The following is a 22,634-nucleotide window of genomic DNA, read 5'->3' on the forward strand; positions in this document are numbered from 1 at the left end:
TGTGAATACAATTGTAGGGTGACAGTATTTTTAACAAAGATATTGTTTTGGTGTCTTTTGATTGTACTCATTGCTGTTAGAAATTAGCTGTTAGAACAACTGCGGCTCTTCTGAAAGAGATACTCTAAATCAAGTGAGGACCTATTTATGTTTTTAGCTTTTGGACTTCCCCTCCTGCAATATCCTCTCCCTAACACACACCTTCAGCCCCCAACTCAGATCAGTGAGGGATCAGGGAGTTGGGAGAGTTACTTTTTGTTCATCTCTATTGTACTTGGTTGTAGCCACTGGAAACTCTAGCTTTAATTGGGGCTGGGTCTTGATCTAACTTCCAGTTTGTGTGGGCCCTCACCTTGCCTCTCATTCCTCTTGTTTATCTTGTTGAACAAATGCTCTCAGTGTAAACATCAGCTTGAGAGCGCTGGGTACTTCTCAGAGTTCTTGCCTATACAGTCACTAGCCTAAGAATTTGGTACTAGTTCATTGATGCTTTTAAGAAAGTTTATTTTCTTATTTTTTTATCTAGCATTTTTAGTTGCTTTTAAAGGAAGAGAGTTGTCCAGATATCTAAGAAATAGAAATCCTATTCTCTTGGTTGAATGAGTTACTGAAACAGCAAACCAAACAAAAAACTCCAGCTACCTTGAAGTCTTTAGAAGAAGGATCATGGTTTTACTAAATCAACAAATGTGAAAATAATGTCAATATTTTAGATGTTAATTTTGGTACTCTTTTTTGGAAAAGTAGGCACGTAGACTAACATTGGCAGCAAAACTTTTTTGTTACGGCTACCCACAATGCATTAGAATTGTTTAACATTATTAAAAAATAGTACAGCTCTTCATTAATAAGCCTAGTCATCATAGGCTTATTTTCATAGAGTAATTTCCTAATCATCATAGCTTTTATCCTCATAATATGATGAAATAGATCTTTGATTTGAATGACAGATATTAGTTCAGTCCAGTTATTCCTTCCAAAGAGTTAATTAAGCAGAAAATAGCACCAATCTTATTGCTTGTATCGTGTCCCACAGGGGATTTCAGAGGGAGTAGGATAGCTCATTTCAGGTAGCAGCAAGTTGAATTGGCCTGACAGCCTCACTGAGTTTATAGAGCACTGGGATGACACATGGCTCCTTTCCAACCTAAGTGCTAAAATAGTGGTGGTTTTCCAGTACTGGGAATGAGTCCTCTAGGAATTGACTGACAGTTGTGATGTAAAGCATATGTTAAGGTATTTGAGAAGGTCCTTCCCCCTCTCAAATTGCACTTTCCCTCTGCATGCAGGGCAAAGGTTCAGAACCTAATGAGAAGACACAGAACAAGGCATATGGGACAAAAATATACATGTATGTACTGAGAGCTAGGGAGGGTGGAGGACGTAGCTTAATATCTCTGGGCAAGTAGCCTTCCTTATACTGCACTCGTGCATTAGGGATTTTTTGCACCACCCAGGTACAGCTGCACTCTCCAAGTGGAGTACCCATCTAGGTAAGACTTAAGATGGGGAATATGAGAAGACAGCTCTGTGTGGTTAGGCCTGAGCTCAAGAAAAAAGGGGCAGGAGTTGAGCAGAGCAGTTAGGCATGCTCAATTTATTCTTTTCAAATTTGCCAAGGTGAAGCATTTTATTTTCTCTTGGGTAGAATGAATAAAGGAACAGAGAGTGGATGAAAGAGTTATATTTATTCTTGCCACACAGAAGGAAACATGGGGAATGGGGAGGAAGCATTGAAGAAGTTCAAGTATCTTTAAAATTGTTTCTAGCAGCTGTACAAGTCATACTTTATGATATTAATAATAGGAAGAAAACCTAACATATTAAAAATATACTTAAAAATACTACTTTTTATGACCTTGATTAGGTGTCCATGTATGTTATTTAATTTCCAAACTGCCTTGTACTTTATAATTTTTATAGATGATGAAGCTGAAGCACAAGGAGTGAAAATGCCCAAGGATATATAGCTAGTAGAATGTAAAACAATGGTTTGAACCTAGATCTATCTCAGTATCTTCTCATTTTCTTTTTTTACATTTTCATGAAAATACATAATTTTTTGATTGAAAAAGTAATACACGTGTACTGTAACAATTCAAATAATGTAAAAATGTCCAAAGTAGAATTAGTGGACCCTACTCCCTACAATTCACACCTACTATACTCAGTATTAACAGGTGTTGTATCTCTTTCTATGTCCTTCCTTTACTTGCATATTTACATATGTATTTTTGTTGTTAAATATGGGATTATATTCTGCATACAATTTTTAATGTAACTTTCAATATTTCAGTTGATATATAACTTATATAAACTGCTCAGATATTTAGTGTGTATGTATTGCAAATGTTTTCTCCCAGTCTAAGACACTATGAGGCATAACGGTGTCATTATGAGCAGAAATTTACAACTTTTATGGGGGTTACTTTACCAATTTTTTCTTTTATGCTTAGTGCTTTTTTTTTTTTTCTAAGAAAGCTTTGCCTACCACAAAATAGCCAAGATATTCTTTATGATCTCTTCTAGAAGCTTTTTTGTTTTAGCTTTTGCATTTAAATCTGTGATTCATTTCAAATTAATTTGTGAATATAGAGTTTCCTGGGATGTTTTATGGTTCAGAACGTGTCAAAGTTGGTTGATAGTGTTATCTTTCTATATCCTTACTGACTTTCTGGCTACATGTTGTGTCAGTTATTGAGAAAAGGTATTGAATTTCCAAGCTAAAATTGTGGATTTGTCTGTTTATTTTCTCAGTTTTATCAAGTTTTGCTTCAGGTATTTTGAAGTTCTCTTGTCAAGAGGCATAAATAGTTAGAATTGTTATATCCTCTTGTTGAATGACTCTTATTTTTGTGAAATAACCTTTATCCCTGGAGATACTTTTTGGTCTGGAATCTACTTTCCTGAAGTAGTATAGCCACTCTGGCTTTCTTTTGATTCACATTAGCATGATATATATTTTCTATTCTTTTACTTTTAACGTGTGAATTTATTTATTAAGGGGTTTCTTGCAGATAGCCTATATGTGATTCTTGTTTTTTTAAAAACTCTGATTTGAGAATCTCTAGCTTTTAATTAGTTTGTTTAGACTTTTATATTTAGTGTGATGGTTGAAATAGTTAGGTTTAAATCTACCATTTTTGTTCTATTTGTCCATTCATTATTTTGTTTCCTTTTTTCTTTTCCTGCCTTCTTTTGAAATTGACTTTTAAGTGATTCCATTTTATTTCCTTTATTGGCTTATTATTCATTTTTTTTTACAGTATACATCTCTATCTTATCACAGTTGACCTTCAAGTAATGATATATAGATTCATATATAATATATAAGAACTTCGTATAAGAACCTTACTCCAGAACTTACTGTATATGATACACAAATTTATATATACTATATAAGAACCCTATATGAGACCATTACACCAGAATACATCTAGTACTCCCTTTCTATTATTGTTATACATTTTACTTCTACATGTTTTTGTTCTGTTTTTTTTTTTTTTTAAAGACTTTATTTATTAGAGAGAGCACACGAGTAGGGGAGGAGGGGCAGGGGGAGAAGGAGAAGTAGGTTCCCCGCTGAGCAGGGAGTCCGATGTGGGACTGGATTCCAGGACCCCAGGATCATGACCTGAGCCGAAGGCAGATGCTTAACCACTGAGCCACCCAGGCACCCCTGTTCTGTTTTGTTTTTCAGTTTTATTGAGGTATGATTGACAAAATTGTAAGATACTTAAAGTATTATTTTATTATGTTATGTTAGCCACCAAACAGTACATCATTAGTTCTTGATGTAGTGTTCCATGATTCATTGTTTGCGTATAACACCCAGTGCTCCATGCAATATGTGCCCTCCTTAATACCCATCACCGGGCTAACCTATCCCTCCACCCCCATCTGAAACCCTCAGTTAGATAATTAAAGTATATAAGTGATAATGTGTGTGTGTGTGTGTGTGTGTGTGTGTGTGTGTATAAACATTGTGAAAGGATTCTCTTGTTGAGTTAATTAGAACATCAGTCACCTCACATATTTACCTCTCTCCTCTTTTTTGGATGAGAGCATTCATATTGTACTCTTCAATAAATTTCAGTTGTACAATTCAGTGTTATTAGCTATAGTCACAATGTTTTACATTAGATCCTCAGACCTTATTTATTTTATAGCTGAAAGATTGTACCCATAACAAACCTCTGTCTATTTTCCCCACCTTTATCTTTGTTTTTGAAAGGTGTTATTGTTGGATATACATTTGTAGGTTGATAGTTACTGGTCTTTTTTTTTTTTTTTTTTCCTTTTGATACTTTAAAGATACGGCTTCACTATATTCTGGCTTGCATTGTTTCTGATGAGAAGTTTCCTGTCATCCTTATCTTTGTTCTCCTTTACGTCATATGTCTTTTTACTCTAGGCTTTTAAATCTTATCTTTAGTACTGGTTTTTAGCAGTTTGATTATGATGTGCCTTGGTATGATTTTTTTTTTTTTTTTGCTTGGTTCCTTCCCATTTGAGGTTCATTGAATTTCTTAAATTGAGAATTACTAGTTTTTATGAATTTAAAAAATTTCAGCCAATATTTCAACCTTCCACTCCTCTTCTGCCACCTTTGGGATATCATTGTGCATACATCAGATTGTTTGAAATTGCCTTATAGTTCACTGATGTTCTGTTCCATTTTTTCTCCCAACCTTCTTTCTGTGTTTATTTTGGATAATTTTTGTTGCTAATTGCTATGTCTTAAAGTTCAGTAATCATTAAGTTTCCAGAATCTAATCTGTTAATCTAACTCAGTGTAGTTTTCATAAAAGACTCTGTAATGTCTAGCCTTTTGACTTGGGCTGTTTTTATATTTTCTATTTCACTTTTTATCATGCTTATGCTTTCTTCTTCCTTCTTAGTGTATAGACAATATTGATAATAGCCATTTTACTATATTTTTTTCTAAATCCGTCATATATGTTGTTTCTACTGACTGAATTTTCTTCTTAGTCATCTTTTTCTGCTTCTTTGCACGTGTGGCAATATTAAGTGGATGCCAGCTATTGTGCTTTTTATGTTGTTAAGTGTTGGAGTTTTTGTATTCTTTTAAAAAAATTTTTAAAATTTTTATTTTGGGTGTGTGTGGGTGGCTCAGTAGGAGGAGCATGCAACTCTTGATCTGAGGGTCATAAGTTCAAGTCCACATTGGGCATGGAGCCTACTTAAAATTTTTTTTTTTTAATTTATAAATTTTTTTTAGGTTTTTTTTTTTTTTTTTTTTTTTTTTTATTCCTTTAAGTACTTTTGTGCATTTCCTTGGACTCCTTTAAGTTACGTGGAAACAGTTTGATTCTTTTTGAGGCTAGCTTTTAAGCATTGTTTGGACAATCCAGAACAGCCTTCAGTCTAATGTTAATTTGGTCACACAGCTGAGGCAATACCTTTCTTGGAACATCGCCTTGTATTTTAGGTGGTTTTTGGCTGATTGGTATGCTAATTATTCCCAGCCCTGAGTGATTCCTGAGGACTGTTCTGCTTGCTCCTTTTGATTTTAAAATTATCTTCCATTTTTATGTTATGCTCATATTACATATTTTTCAGATTATTTCAGCCTTTAAATTTTTAAAAATTTATTTTTCTCTTTTACAAGTTTTTATATAAATTCCAGTTAACACACAGTGTAATATTAGTTTCAGGTATAGAATTTAATGATTCATCACTTACGTACAACACCTAGTACTCATCACAACAAGTGCCCTCCTTACTACCCAAGATCCATGTAACCCATTGCCTCCCAACTCACCTCTAGTATCCCTCAGTTTGTTCTCTATAGTTAAGAGTCTGTTTTATGATTTGCCTCTCTTTTCCCCTCCATGTTCTTCTGTTTCATTTCTTAAATTCCACATATGAGTCAAATCATAGGGTATTTGTCTTTCTCTGACTTATTTACTTAGCATAATACAGGTCATTGCAAATGGCAAGATTTCATTCTTTTTGATGGCTGAGTGATATCCCATTGTGTGTGTGTGTGTGTGTGTGTGTGTGTGTGTGTACCACATCTCATTGCATTCATCAGTTGATGAACATTGGGCTCTTTCCATAATTTGGCTATTAGAGATAATGCTGCTCTCAACATGGGGTGCATTTGTCCCTTCAAATGAGTTTTTTTGTATCCTTTGGGTAAATACCTAGTAGTGCAATTGCTGGATTGTAGAGTAATTCTAATTTTTTTTAAAGATTTTATTTATTTGAGAGAGAGAGAATGAGTCAGGGTGGGGGAGTGGAGGAAGGACAGAGGGAGAAACAGACTCCCTGCTGAGCAGGGAGCCTGATTTGGAGCTTGATCCCAGGACTCTGAGGTCACAGCCTGAGCGGAAGGCAGATGCTTAACCAACCGAGCCACCCAGGTGCCCCACATATTTATATTTTTAACTTTGTGGAACCTCCATACTGTTTTCCAGAGTCTGTCTTCTTATTTTTATTAAAATATCTTAAAATTATGTTATGCTAAGTTTTAGTGATTAAAAGATTAAATTGATTTAGGGATTAAATCGTCATAATTTCATAATAGCCTGAAAGAATGATCACACCTCCAGTTACCTAATGCATGCAGGGGCAGATGATATACTCTTGGTATCAGGCCTTTATTTGCACTAATTATGAAGAAATTGCATGTATGTATTTCTCCTATTAAATAACTCCCTTTTACTCTTCTCTCCTTCTCTAGGAAGAACGTGTTGTGAATCACATGGCAGCAAAGATTATTGAAAATGTCTGCACTACCTTTTCTGCTCAGGCCCAGGGCTTTATTACAGGGGAAATTGGACCCGTCTTATGGTACCTATTCAAACATTCCACTGTTGATTCTCTCAGGATCACAGCAATATCGGTAAGATTGAGCATCTTTTGGGGATCTTTGTGGGTATGTTTAAACACCAAGCTTGAAGAACTATGGTGGAAGTAGAGTAAATTTCATTGGAGAAGTAGGACATAGAAATCTCAGACTAATATAGTTGGTGAGAACAATAATTTTTTCTTAAAGCAAAATTTTCAAAACGGGGGCTGGAGAACCTTGGGACTGTGGGGGAATTGCAGTAGGACCTTGTGGGACCATAACATATGGTTTCAGAAATGATTGGGAAGTGATGTGATAGTGGAACGCTGTGCTCATGGGTGGGGTACAGCATTTGGTTTGGTTTATGTTTAGTGTTCCCTGACTTTTCCTGTTAGCTCCCTCTTTCAGATTTTATGCTAAATACATTTATCATGAATTAATTATAAAGTGATTTCATGTTAATGTTCAGGCATCTGTGGTTTTGCAGCTTTTGTATTTTGATTGGCTGTCTACTACTTTGCTCACATGGTTATAGTGACTTGGTGTAAAAGATAATTATGTATGAAGAGGTGTTAACATGGTTGTATCAATTTAATAGTCTGTTGAACAAATACAACCCTTGCTCATATGATTTATTAAAATACTCTTTTTGATCACTGGTCTCATCTGGACTCTCAACATTGTAATGCAGCCTTGCTGTCTCTCTCTCCCCTGCTCCTTCTTGCACTTCTCTCTTTCGTCCCTTATTCTCTTTCCTTAGACCTCCAGCCCACATTTTCCTCCTCCATCCTCAGGAAGTGACTTTCCCCTGTACTTCTCAGAGAAAAATGGAGACCTCCCATGGGAATTATGCCAGTGTATGCCTGCCATGTCTGCAGACCTGTTTACATCCCCCCCTCCTGTCTTTCCCTCCTTTAGAGTTGATGAACTATCCCTTCTCCTGGCAGAGACAAACCTCTCCATGTTTCTTCCCATCTTCTTCCTGTTCCCTTTTTGGGAATCTCACTCAAATGGTTATTTTTGCTCTGTCCTGAATCTTTAACCCTCTTCTCTACTAGATCCTTCTAGTCAGCATTCAGGTATTCTTTACCCCATTAAAAAAAGAAAAGCACACATGCAAACATATTAAAGAGTCTCTGGGCTGCACATCCCCTATCACAGCCATACTTCTTTAAAGAGTCATTGGCACAAACTGTTACTCCTTTCTGGCTCGTTTCCTCTTTAACCCAGTGTAATATCTGTCCTAAAATGCCACTGCAGCTGATCTTGCTAAGATCTCCACTGACTTTCATGTTGCTAAACCCTGGGAATATTTATGGATATTTTCCAATTCTTAAATTTATCTATGTGATTTTGAAGATCAAGTGTTAACCATTCTGCTTGCTGAATATCATTAAGCAAAGGATATGAAACATCTGTCTCTCTCTCTCTCTCTCTCTCTCTCTCTCACACACACACACACACACAAATATGCTTCTGGAGCCACATGATTTCAAAATGACAGAAAAAAAACCCCTAATTACATTATTAGTAATTACAGAGAGACTATCAGAGTTACAAGGTATACCAGTGAACTTTCTCAAGACATCTTGGAATCCTATCTTAGAACATCCATTTTATACCACATCTCTATATACAGTGGAGTATTACTCAGCCATCAAAAAGAATGAAGTCTTGCCATTTGCGACTACGTGGATGGAACTAGAGGGTATTATGCTGAGTGAAATACGTCAGAGAAAGGCAAATAGCATATGATTTCACTCATATGTGGACTTTAAGAAACAAAACAGGTGAACATAGAGGAAGGGACAGAAAAATAAAATAAGATGAAAACAGAGAGGGAAGCAAACCGTCAGACTCTTAACTATAGGGAACAAACTGAGGGTTGCTGGAGGGGAAGTAGGTGGGGGATGGAGTAACTGGGTGATGGACATTGGGGAGGGCACTTGATGGAATGAGCACTGGGTGTTGTATGCAACTGATGAATCGCTAAATTCTACCTCTGAAACAAATAACACAATATATGTTAATTAAATTTAAATAAAAAATTTTAAAAAGAACATCTGTTTTCATCCTGGGCCTTTAAAAAAATCTGTCTTGCTTTAATTGAGTTTATGTTATTTTCATCTTTATGCTCAAGCATGGTTTCTTTCCTTGGCAAAGTTTTTTCCAGTTCCCACCAAAGCTGTGTACCTTCTAGCCCTCCCTTCACCTGACAAATTAAGCCTCACCCTTTCATCTTGAGGTTCTTATATTTTGTTCTTAGCATTCATCTGAATCATTAATATTTCACTGAAATTTTGCCTGCTGTCCCCAGAAAGTCTCTCTCCTTTCTTTGCTCCAGGATCCTATTCAGTATCACATGTTCTGTATTGTTTTCCTATTTCTTTCTTTCTTTTTTTTTTTAAAGATTTTATTTATTTATTTAACACAGATAGAGACAGCCAGCGAGAGAGGGAACACAAGCAGGGGGAGTGGGAGAGGAAGAAGCAGGCTCATAGCGGAGGAGCCTGATGTGGGGCTCGATCCCATAACGCTGGGATCACGCCCTGAGCCTAAGGCAGACGCTTAACCGCTGTGCCACCCAGGCGCCCCATGTTTTCCTATTTCTTTAGTCTCCTCCAATATGAATATGTAATATATTTCTTACATGTATGTAAGATATATGTAATATATTTAATATATGTATATATTTAATATATGTGTAAGATATATGTAATATATTTAATATATGTATATATATTTAATATATATTTCTTATATTTTTCCTATTTCTTTAGTCTCCTCCAATATGTCAGTCTTCCTGTGTACTTCATGTCCTTTACAATTTTAAAGAATATAGGGCTTTCATTTTATAGAGGGAGGCTCGACCTGGGTCTGTCTGGTGCTTCTGCATGAAACCTCCTTAGCACCACTGACGACTCCTGCCTGTGATCAGTCTGTGATGGGAGCCATAGGAGGATCGTCTATGTTTATTATTTCTTCTCTAGCAGAGGTTCTCTATAAAGGGCCAGATAATAAGCAACTTGGGTTTGGTAGGCCACATGTAGTCTCTGTTGCACATCCTTTCTGTTTTGTTTTCTATAGCCCCTTTAAAAATGTAAAAACCATTCTTTTTTCTTTTTTAAAGATTTTTATTTATTTGAGACAGAGACAGAAAGTGAGAGCATGCATGAGGGTCAGGGTGGAGGGGGAGAAGCAGACTCCCCCCTGAGCTGGGACCCCGATGTGGGGCTTGATGCTCGGATCCTGAGATCATGACCTGAGCTGAAGGCAGATGCTTAACTGATAGCTACCTGGATGCCCCTTGTTTGTTTTTCCTTCCTTCTTCCGTCCTCCCTCCTTCCCTCTCTCCCTCCCTCTTCCTCTTTCTTTCTTTCTTTCTTTCTTTCTTTCTTTCTTTCTTTCTTTCTTTCTCTCTCTCTCTCTCTCTCTCTCTCACTCTCTCTCTCTCTCAGATTTTATTTATTTGAGAGAGAGAAAGCATGAGCAGACGGGAGGGTGAGGTGTGTGCAGTGAAGGGCAGAGGTAGAGGGAGAAACAGGCTGCCCTCTGAGCAGGCAGCTTGACACAGGGCTTGGTCTCAGGACCCCAAGATTGTGACCTGAGCTGAAGGCAGACACTTAACTGACTGAGCCACCCAGGCGTCCCCAAAACCTAATGAGCTGTGGAAAAACAGGCCTTTGGTATTGGTTGGTATATTCTATTGTAAGAAAGCTCTTTCCCTTCTCCCACGTGTATGTGTGTATTTATATCATTATTTTGATGAATAACTACTTTATGCCGTGGATCACAGCGTGCTACCACTGCCACTGTTATTATTTGTGGGGATGCTGAAGGCATCCTAGATGTGGCCAGCGTGATCCCTTCAAGCTGGCTTCTGTGTTCTGTGGACCTATTTCTTTCTTTCTTTCTTTTTTTTTATAATAATATTTTTTTTATTATGTTAGTCACCATACAGTACATCCCTGGTTTTTGATGTAAAGTTCGATGATTCATTAGTTGCGTGTAACACCCAGTGCACTATGCAATACGTGCCCTCCTTACTACCCATCACCAGCCTATCCCATTCCCCCACCCCCTCCCCTCTGAAGCCCTCAGTTTGTTTCCCAGAGTCCATAGTCTCTCATGCTTCATTCCCCCTTCTGATTACCCCCCCTTTCTTTATCCCTTTCTTCTCTTACCGATCTTCCTAGTTCTTATGTTCCATAGATGAGAGAAACCATATGATAATTGTCTTTCTCTGCTTGACTTATTTCACTTGGCATTATCTCCTCCAGTGCTGTGTGGACCTATTTCTATCATTGTTTGAGTACTTCGTTATTTTCTGACACCACATGATGTTCTGGGTTAATTTGTACTTTTTCTCTGCCAGCTCTGGAATCAATCATTTCTTTGGGGAACCTTTGGTATTTAGAAGCCAAGATTTGGGTGCTCTTTGTGCTTATTGCTCTGGGGTGTCATTGTTTCTAGGCCTTCTTGATAATCAAAGTTAGAAAAAAAATATCCATCCATACACATACATTTATAATTTCTTGTATACATATCATTATACATATTTGGAACAAAACTCATGCATTCATATCGGTACTTCCAATTTTAATCCAATACCTTAAGATCCTCTCTAGCCGTCCCACCTCCCATGTTTGTAAATCCCTTCTCAGACCGAGACAAACCTGGTTCCTGTTATTCTCAGTATCTGTACTAATTTGTTCAGTCAGTGAATTTACTTCTGTGTAACAGACTCCGTCTACTCAGGCCACCTCCACTGTGTCATCCTCTGTTTCACTTGCCATTGCCAGCCTGCTTCCTTGACCACCTGTGCTCGGTTCCACCTCCCCCTCACTGCCCCCTTTCCTCAGGCGCTGACATGTTGACCTTGGGAGGGGAAGGTGAGAGGAGATGGATTAAGGAAAATGAAGGGTCAAGTGTTCTTTTTCATACTTTCTCTTCTCTTAACCCCTCCCACCTCACTGTTCACATTCAGGTACTTAACCTGTCCGGGGAAGCTCATTCCTGAGTCTCTCTCAGGTCCATCTACCTCTCTCTGCTGCTGTAGTTGCTACCGCCATAGTCCAGGCCCTACCGTCTCTCCTCTGGATCACTCCTGTGGCCTCCTCACTGGTCTTCCCATGGCCAGTTTGCCCCACTGACATTCTCCACACAGAGTGCACTTCCTAAAATCATGTCTCTTCTCGCTTCTCTGCTGAAACTTTTCAACAGCTTTCTACCATTTTTCTTAAAGGATTGGTACGACGTTATGCAAAGTACCAGGTAGAAGTTAAGAATTGGTGAGGTTTTCACTTTCAGGACAATTATATTTATTATTTAAAGCAGTTAACACATTTTGCTTAGTAAATTAGTTGTGTTAGCTTATTATATTATATTGATTATAAACTCCTGTAAAGCCAGGACTGTATTTTTTTTTAAAATCTATCTGTTTGAAGCCAGGTCTTTGATTATAAGTTAGGATTTTTCCTGCAAAGATTGAGAGGGAGGGATCCTTCTGTCCCACATCATGAATGGGGGGGGGGGGCATCATGATGTAGATATTTAATAACATTTACTGGGTTGACAAAAATAGGTCACAAAGGTCCTGCTAATAATAAAAGTGGGGTGGTCACTTATATTAAATATAAATATATTACATATATTTTATATGAAATTATGAGTTCATTGTTGGGGGACCCTAAAATAAAGTTATTCTAATGTAATCTTAAGAAAATTGTCTTGTAAACAGGTTTACATGAGGATTTATTAAAGATTGAGGTAACAGAAACAAAATATGCATTCTGAAGACACTTCATGCAAATTCCTAGCAGGGAATGACAATAGCTTCTTCCCCAGCATGCTCTACAGAGCTGAACTTCCTTTTTCTTTTCTTTTTCCAAATTCTCTCAGGAATGTATGCTGGAGGTTAATGTACCATTTGCTGTTAAAGATGAGAATTCTTTCCACAGCCTTCAGGATCTCAGATGGTTTGGCTCCTGCCTCCCTTTTTTGTCACATCTCCTAAAGCTCATTGTCTTACTCTCTGTGCTTCAACCACACTTTTTTCTGACATTTCCTAGAATTTGCAAACACTTCTCTGCCTCAGGTGAAAGTCCTGTTCCCTGGGCCTGGATGCTCTTTCCACACAGCCGAGTCTTCATGGTTCAGGTATCAGCTTAAATGTCACCTCCTCTGGTAGGACATCCCCTGGCCCCTCAAATCTCTTTGTATTTTTGCTCATAGCAATGACCACAGCTCTGTTTACGCAAAGTATGGAAGCAGGGTTTTCCATCTTAGTGTCAGTTCCACAAGGTAGGAGCTGTTTTCCTCCTGTTCCCTTCCTGAGCACACATGGTGGGTGCTTGGCAGGTCTCTGTTAACCAGATGAATGCCTGAGCTCTGGCTGGAGAAGAGAGGTGTTCGGTGCTAGGGCACTGGCCTGCTCCTTGTTCTGTTTGTAACAGTCTGTGTCTGCTGTCTCTGCCACTGATTTTCCTGGTCATCTCTTGGTCCCATAGATTCTCCTGTACCAGTATGGTCCCCAGCCCAGCAGCATCAACATCACCTGGGATCTTGTTAGAAATCCAGGTTTTTGGCCCTTGACCTGCTGTATAGGAATCTCTAGGAGGGAGAGGCTCAGTAATCTCCATGTTAACAAGCCTCCAGCTGATTCTAATACCTGCTGAAGTGGGAGAACCTGGTCCTTGAAACTCCTGGAAAACACGGGCCTTGCGAGGAGTGAAAGATGGTGAATTTGTCCTTCCCCCTCAGGAATGGCTCCATCTTAGGGATTTGTTGTTGGGTGGAGTGGATCTGACTTAGGAAATATAGTGGATGGATAAAAGATTACTAGAATTATTAGGATTACAGGGAATCTCTGTGAACCATAGTGGGACTAGAGAAAGCTATAGAGTTAGATTGAGTAAGATGGCTCCGATGAGGACGATAAGTGGGGTAAACATCACTACTAGTGGGCTGAGATGAAGAGGATAAAAAGTGAAGAATTTTGCAATGTAGTGGTTCTCACTGGGGTTGGCAGGGAGCTTTTCCAGCAACATTGACTACTCCCTCCACTTTACACACCACCTGCCCCAATTCTGATGTATCTTTTAAGATCTCTCAGGATCACTCAAGATCACTCTCTGATGAGAGTGTGTGCAGTTTAGAAAAGCTCCCAAGGTAATTTTGATAGGACATGAAAAAACCATTCAAAAGACAAAATAGAAATGGTTTTGAAAGTTTTTATTCCATGGTGATTCTGTCCATGTTTCTAAGAGATATGCGTCCTCCACTTTTGACTTAGTTTATTTCTTGGAAATTGCTTTTATTATATAGAATGTCAGGAATTCTGGAGGTAACACAATGTTCTTTTTGAAGCAAATTTTGAAGTGACTTTTAGATGGGAGGTGTTTTTCCCAGTTTTAAAATGTAGTCTCAAGCTCTATTTTAATAAGTAAATATTTCAAAACCAGTTCACTGGAGATCAGACTTGAGATTTGATTTCTTTGATTCAGAATACAAGCACTAATGTACTCTTGAGCCTCCATGAAGCTCTCAACTGTGTTTGATACCCAGAAGTAGCGGGTTAAAGGTTATTTTCTGCATGAGCTTTTTAAAATGGAAAGTCCGTTACGCTTCTAAGTAGCATTCTGAAGATGAGACATTCTAGTTGCCCTCACATTGGTTTGAACACATTTAGAAGTAGTCTGAACAAATCTTTTATCAAGAAATCTCCCCATTATGATCAGGTAGGGATTTTATATTTGTAGAAAGTCAGTTTTGCTGTGAGAGCTGCCCCAACAATTGTTAAAATGCCAGTAACAGTGTTTCGTGTCTTGAGGCCACTGTTGGGAGAACTCTTAATTTGGGCAAAAAGTTCTGAGTATAGCACGAAGTTTAGGGACTCTAAAATGCTGCTTTTTCTTTTTTTTTTTTAATTCTTGGATTAAAATAATGAAATCTGTTTTGATTTCATACACAGCAGTTTTCTTAGGTCCATTATAAATGAGCTTAAAAAACTTTCACATTCTAGAATCAGAGCTAGCTTTGTTTTTAGTGAATTCATTTTTCATACTCCTATTTTCAGATATTAGTTGCTACTTTTCTACTGAAACGTATACAATTTGGGCTTTAGACTTGAAGAACGCTAGTCTCATGGTTTCTTAGCCATCATGTATACCTTAATCATCTGTAACTCCCATGGAAGGAAGGGGAGAGACCAAAATATGATTTGAAAAGCGGCCAAAATAGAGTGATTTTTCCCCATAATTTCATTTTGCTATGGCTATCTGTAAATGAGTACAGATCCCTGGCATATGTTTGAAATAGAGTCAATGATTATTGTTACGTTTTCTAGCTTTATTGAGGTATCATTGACATAACATTGTGTAAGTTTAAGATGTACTATGTGTTAATTTGATACATTGTACCTATTGCAAAATGATTACCAAATGATAGTGTTAGCTAACCTCTGTATCATATCACATAGTTACCATTTCTTTTTTGTGGTGAGGACATTTACAATTTATTCTCTTAACAACTTTCGAATACGTACTGCAGTATTACAGTAACTATAATCACCATGCTGTACATTAGATGCCTAGAACTTATTCACCATAGAAGTTTGTAGTCTTTGCCCAACATCTCCCCATCTTCCCCACCCCGCTAGCCTCTGGGAGCCACCATTCCAGTCTCTGATTTCTATAAGCTCAGCTTTTTTGGATTCCACATGTTAGTATTTAGATATCATACAGTATCTGTCTTCCTTTCTCTGTCTTATCTCACTTAGCATAATGCCTTGAAGGTTGACCCATGATGTTGCACGTGGCAGAATTTCCTTTTCTCTTGCAGCTGAATAATATTCCGTTGTGTATATATGTTACATATATACTACATCTTCTTTATCCATTTGTCCATTGACAGACACTTAAGTTGTTTCCATACCTTGGCTATTGTGAATAATGCTGGAGTGAGCATGGGGGTACAGATAGCTCTTTGAGATCCTGTTTTCATTTATCGTGATTATTGAGACAAGATTATGCATCCCATATGATAATCCGTTCCATGAGGAAAGGGATACTCTTTGTTTTGGCAGAAGAGTATACACTTAGTGCTTTGCAGATGCTCAGGTTTCATTGTGTTTGTTTATTCAGTAATTTCAGATATGGTAGTAAACATATACATTAGTAATGTTAACTTGCCTGGGACGCCTGGGTGGCTCAGTTGGTTAAGCGTCTGACTCTTGATTTTTGGCTCAGGTCATGGGATTGGGCCCCATGCTGGGCTCTGCACTCAGCACAGAGTCTGCTTGAGATTCTCTCTCTCTCATATAAATAAATAAAATCTTAAAAAATAATTTAAACTTTCCTTAAATATTTCCATCTAATTATAAAAAATGTCTAATACAGTCATGGCATCAGAATGTAATTTAAAAATTACTATAAAATAGTATGCATTTATTTGAAAACTTTGAAGAGGACATATGTAAAAGGGTGAAGACTTCCCTTGTCTTTTCTCTACCTCTCACCTCTCAGTCCCACCCCCAGGAGACAGAGCTTGGAGAGGGTCCTTCCAGATTTTCACTGTTGATAGTTGTATTATCTTTTCCTTTCTGGTTATAATGTCACATTAGTATTTTCATAAGGATTGGAACTAAGGTTTAGCATTAAGTAAATATATTTACTTTGAACTGTTCATTTTGGTTGAAGATTGAGTTTATGCCAATTAGTGCTTGTTTTCCTTATTTTATCAATAGGAATAACTTTTAAAGGAAGTTCATTTTTGGAGATAGAAAAAATTTTTTTCCCCTGAGATTTTATTTTAATTTTTAAAAATTCTTTTTTTTTTTTTTTAAGATTTTATTTATTTGTCAGAGAGAGAGGGAGAGGGAGAGAGCATACAAGAGGGGGGAACAGCAGGCAGAGGGAGAAAGCAGGCTCCCCACTGAGCAAGGAGCCTGATACAGGACTTGATCCCAGGACCCTGGGATCATGACCTGAGCCAAAGGTAGATGCTTAACTGATGGAGCCGCCCAGGTGTCCCTTTTCCTGAGATTTTAAAGAAGATGAAAATATTTTTTGAAAGCTTTATCTTTTCCTGTCTTCTTTCTTTACAATTCATTTTTTTTTTTTTTTAAGAGGGCGAGAGAGCACACGTGTGTGCACCAGGGAGGTGGGGGGGAGGGGCCGAAGGAAAGGGAGAGAGAATCTTAAAGAGACTTGTGCTGAGCGTGGAGCCCAATGGAGGGCTTGATCTCATGACCCTGAGATTATAACCTGAGCCAAAATCAAGAGTCTGACACTAAACTGACTGGGCCACCCAGGGGCCCCTAACAATTCATCTTTTATTTGATCTTTTCATTATTGATCAAGGTTGTAGATCTGTTAAATATAAATCAGAAGAAGGAGGTTATAGGACATTAATTATAATGAATGTTTTTGTAAAACTGTTTCTGGCTTTCTTTGTAGTCTCCCATATATGCACATAATAGGACCATCCCTTATTTGTTTGTTTGTTTTATTTTGCTTAAAAACTTTTGAGGTCTTCCCATTGCTTATGACATAAAATTCAAAAGTCCTAGTTTGGTAGACAGCTGTGGCTCCAGCCTACTTTCCTACTCTCTGCTTTTCCTCCTACACCTGAAGTGTGTTCTCATTGAATCAACTTCCCCTTTTTAAAACATGCTCTTCATCTCCATGTCTCCATGTGAACACTTGTTCTCTTCTCTCTGGCTAGAATTTTTTAAAAATTTTTAAAAATTCCAGTATACATACAGTTAACATTCGGTGTTGTATTAGTTTCAGGTGTCCAAGAGAGTGATTCAACAATTCTATACATTACTCAGTGCTCATCATGAGTAATCCCTTCACCTATTTCACCCATCACCCCCCCACCTCCCCTCTGGTAACCATCAGTGCTCTACAGTTAAGAGTCTTTTTTGTGTCTCTTTTTTTCTTTATTTGTTTTGTTTCTTAAATTCCACATATGAGTAAAATCATATGGTATTTGTTTTTCTCTGGCCTATTTCACTTGGCATAGTACACTGCCGCTCCATTCATGTTGTTGCAAATGGCAACATTTCATTCTTTTTGATGGCTGAATGATATTCCATTGGATATATGTGTATATATACATACCACATCTTCTTTATCCATTCATCAGTCAGGGGACACTTGGGCTGCCCCCATAATTTGGCTATTGTAAATAATACTGCAGCCAACATAAAGGTGCCTGTATCCCTTTGAATTAGTGTTTTTGTATTCTTTAGGTAAATACCCAGTGGTATGATTACTGAATCGTAAGGTAGCTCTATTTTTAACTTTTTGAGGCACCTTCATACTGTTTTCCACAGTGGCTGCACCAGTGTGCATTCCCACCAACAGTGCATGAGGGTTCTTTTTTTCTCCACATCCTCTCCAACACTTGTTGTTTCTTGTGTTTTTGATTTTAGCCATCTGACAGGAGTGAGGTGATATCTCATTGTGGTTTTGATTTGCATTTCCCTGATCATGAGTGATGTTTAGCCTCTTTCCATGTGGCTGTTGGCCATCTGGATATCTTCTTCTTCTTTTTTTTTTTTTTTAAAGATTTTATTTATTTATTTGACAGAGAGAGACAGCCAGCGAGAGAGGGAACACAGCAGGGGGAGTGGGAGAGGAAGAAGCAGGCTCCCAGCAGAGGAGCCCGATGCGAGGCTCAATCCCAGGACTCTGGGATCATGCCCTGAGCCGAAGGCAGGCACTTAAGGACTGCGCCACCCAGGCACCCCTGGATGTCTTCTTTGGAGAAATATCTATGTCTTCTGCCCAGTTTTTAATTGAATTTTTTTTTGTTTTTTGGGTATTGAGTTATATACGTTTTTATGTATTTTGGATACTAATCCTTAATCAGAGGTGTCATTCACAAATATCTTTTCCCATTCTGTAGGTTGTCTTTTTGTTTTGTTGATTGTTTCCTTTGCTGTGCAGAAGCTTTTTATTTTGATGTAGTCCCAACAGTTTATTTTTGCTTTTGTTTCCCTTGCCTCAGGAGACATATCTAGAAAAAAGTTGCTGTGTCTGATATCAGAGAAATTACTGCCTGTGTTCTCTTCTAGGGATTTTTATAGTTTCAGGTCTCACATTTATGTCCTGGCTAGAATTTTCTTCACTTATTTTTCTGCCTGTCCACTTCCCATTTACCCTTCAAACACCGGCTCAAGATCATCTTCCTATGTTGTTGACTTGCTTTACCTTCCTTTCCAAACTTAATTCAATGAGCTCACTTCTGTTATAACACTTGTTACATTCTATTAGTTTATTAATTATGTTTCACCTCTAATTTGTGAGCAAGTTAGGAAAAGCTCAGATATCTGATTATCTTGGTTTGGATTCTAGTTTTGTCACTTACTAGGTACATGCAAGTAATTTAAGTAATCTGTGCTTTAGTTCTATTGTCTATAAAGTAGGTTAATACTAATACCTTTTTTATATGTTATTGGGAGAACTAAATGGGACAGTCTTCTGATATTCTGAGATACCATTTTTCACATGCTAACAATAAGTGTTATTTATTTTTATGGCTCCCCCCCCCTCCCTAGTGTCTGCAAAAAGAAGGCATTTGATGTTTTTTATTTCTTAAAGGGAAGTTTATCTATACAGACTTATAAATTAGTTTGTTTCTGTTAACCCTTTATAACTTGTATGCTTATCATAAGATATGGTTTTGTTGTCTTAAAACAACTTTAGTTTTACCTACAAGATTATTGGTTTATTTTTTAATATGCTGAAAAATTTCCAACTTTCTTATGCCAAAATAAGTAACGAAGGAGCAAGGTAAGCACCCTCAACTCCACAGAAGCGGGTGTTATCTTTCCGAGGCACGGTTAGTACACTTGGTGTTGTCTGACAGATCTGTTCTCCTGTCTCTGCAGGCCTTGTGTAGAATCACCCGTCATTCTCCTACTGCCTTCCAGAATGTTATTGAGAAGGTAGGACTGAACTCAGTAATAAACTCCCTGGCCTCAGCCATCTGCAAAGTTCAGCAGTACATGTTGACCTTATTTACTGCAATGTTGTCTTGTGGGATTCATCTTCAGAGGCTAATCCAAGAAAAGGTTTGTCTTAGATTTCACCTATTACTGTACTTTACAAATTGTTGTTGAACCGTTATAATTGCAGGAGAAAACAAGTAATAGCATCTCTGTAGAATTTATTTTTCATCTCAGGGAACCTTTTGGAACTTTGCTAAACCCTGTCCCACAGGCCATTCATCTGAAGATGTTGTAAGAGTCTTTTAGTGATTAAAATAGAAATCCAGTAAATGGCTCTGCCTGCGTGTCCCATTTTATTAATGAAAAGCTGGGAAATTTATGAGTCCTTCCTCTATGCTGATATTTCTTATTCCTCTTGCTCCTCAGCCCCAACCGTCTCTCCATATGGTTTGTCTTCCATAGGGCGGGTCCCTTTATATTCTCTGCTTACTTAGACTCTTTCTTTCTTTCTTCCCCCCCCCCCACCACTTCCTGATTTTATTTATTTATTTTTGTCTTCAACTTGGACTTTCTTACCCCTTTCCTTGTCTAATATTTGGCTAATACAAATCACCTGGACAACTCCCTTTCTTCTGTTTTTAACTTAGTTTCCTTCTAATCCTTTTATATTCCTTTATTTTATGTAAAGTCTTTAATTATTCAGTTCCCATCACAAAACTGCATAGTTCTGCAGAAGTCTCTGTAGTAGCCTTCCTCAGCATGTCTGCCTGCTAAAGAGTGATCCGAGAACCAGAAGCAATGGGCATCACCTGGGAGAGGGTTGGAAAGGCAGCCACTCAGGCCCCACCTTGGGTCTGCTGCATCTGAACCTTTATTTATTTATTTATTTAATTAATTTTATTTTTTTAAATAATATTTATTTTGTTATATTAGTCTCTGGGACTATGGACTTTGGGATAGGCCAGTGGTGAATCTACATTTAAATGAGATTTCTAGGTGGTTTGTTCGAACTCGATGATTTGAGAAGCCCTGTCCTAGAATATTAATGTTGGGTGAGGTGTTACCAGGTAGAAAAGGTGGACCATGTTTATATATAAGTGTTTGGAAAGCTATGAGTCAAAGTGAAAGAGATAGTTTTAACTGTACAGCCCTTCCCAGTATTTTATATGCTCATGTGTATTTTGAATTTTCACATGGGGAATGTAGTGTGTGGCATTCTTTAAACTATTGGACCAATTATCCTTTTTTTAAAAGGAGAGATGCCTGTCAAATTGGAATTTTGAGAACTCGGTGAGGGTAGTGCTACTAACAAGTGGAGAAGGGAACTACTTACATACGCTATTTGCTTTGGCTCTTGTGTGTTACGGTCCACACATTAAATTCCGTTTTTTTTATAATAAAAGTTAAAATTTCAGTAATTATGAATAATTATCTGATTTACATAGTAAACTTGATCTGTCAAAGTCAAGGTGGAGAGTAAACCACGTCTTGCCTTTCCTCTGATTAGTCTGATTTAGATTCTGCTAAGAAGTTTGAGCCTCAGAGAAAGCTATTTTTTCCCCAAAGTCTGTGTATCTAATTTTTGCTATTAAATTTTCCAAGTCATTAAATATTGTTACATTGTATTAGAAAAAGCCCCACTTGAGTAGTTTTACTGTGTGAATTGCGACAAGAGAGGCTGAGAGTTTTAACAGTTTGGTTTGTTTTCCACTCTCAGAACAAGTACGGATTGACTTAGTTTCAAATATGGTATTTCACAAAGGTAGTAAAATAAGATGTATTGATTAATATGATTTTGTAATTGTTTTATAATATATAATATTCCACATATCTTAACAAAAGGAATGATTGAATGTTGAAATATATTGAATAAGTAATCTTGTGATTTTGATTAATATTGGTGCTGAAAAAAATTATATAATTATATAATTTATCATCTTCACCATTTTTAAGTTTATAGTTAGTTGTGGTAAGTATATTCACATTGTTGTGGAACAGATCTCTAGAACCTTTTCATCTTGCAAAACTGAAACTCTGTGCCCATTAAACATGGAGGGTGCCGTGTGTTCAGACTCCGGGTTTTATTTGATTCTGTTTTAGTAGGCCTCCTCTGTCAAGGAACTGGCAGAGAAAGGAGGGCGATGCCCGTGCCTGCCTTCCTGGGGTGGAAGTCCAGATTCCTTGGTGGGCTTCTGTTGACACCCCAGGGGTGCAGAGAACCCCTCCTTAATGCGGGCAGGGGTGCGAGTCCGCACTCTCCATAGGCCTCCTTTGATGCTCCCCTGGCTGGGAGTGGGGAGAGCTCCTCATTTACTGTGTCCCCTGCTACTATACGGTGGGAACGTGAGCCTCATTTCTGGTGGAAGGTGCTCAAGGTGCAGACTTCCACTTGCTTCTCTGCTGCCATCTTGGAAGGAATCTAGTTACTACTCTATATGGGCAGAGGCCCAGGCTCCCCACGTGGTCTCTTCCAATATCAGGGTTGGGGCTAATGGCTGTTATTGCCAGGTGGGGATGTTATTGCCAGCTCTCCACTTGCTCTTTTCTGGTATTGTCCTTGTGGGGAGGGTGTTGGCTATTGAGGGTAGGAGTCTAGGCTCCCCACTTGCTCTGAGCTGATGGGGATGGGGTCATGGTTTTTCCATGATGTTTGGCTGGAGTGGAGTGGCTATTATTTGAAAGTTTTTGATCTTTCTGGGCTGCCCCTTTCTTGGTCCTTTGGCTTGAGAGAGCTGATCTTTCTTATGTTTTATGCCTATTGGTGTTTCTAGGCTCCTGGATTTTCCAGCACTTAATCCAGGATATCTGGGGCAAAAAAGAAAACCCAGTGAGCTCATTGCCATGTTGATGCTCAGG

At 38.0% G+C, this 22,634-nt stretch overlaps 1 protein-coding gene across 6 annotated transcripts in view; it reads left to right on the forward strand.

Annotated features, from left to right (window-relative positions):
- The window catches only part of ULK4 (unc-51 like kinase 4), a 592,175-nt gene that overhangs the window by 104,864 nt on the left and 464,677 nt on the right, over window positions 1-22,634 (forward strand). For 4 of the 6 annotated variants that reach the window (XM_026496788.4, XM_026496789.4, XM_057316008.1 and 1 more), the window contains 2 exons: window positions 6,710-6,871; window positions 19,719-19,901. In XM_026496788.4, coding sequence (XP_026352573.1) covers window positions 6,710-6,871; window positions 19,719-19,901 — 345 coding nt within the window. The remainder of the gene's footprint in view (window positions 1-6,709; window positions 6,872-19,718; window positions 19,902-22,634) is intronic. The other 2 variants (XM_026496790.4, XM_048216241.2) reach the window with 1 other exon arrangement.

The sequence above is a fragment of the Ursus arctos genome, unplaced genomic scaffold, assembly GCF_023065955.2.
Source record: "Ursus arctos isolate Adak ecotype North America unplaced genomic scaffold, UrsArc2.0 scaffold_20, whole genome shotgun sequence".
NCBI lineage: Eukaryota > Metazoa > Chordata > Mammalia > Carnivora > Ursidae > Ursus > Ursus arctos.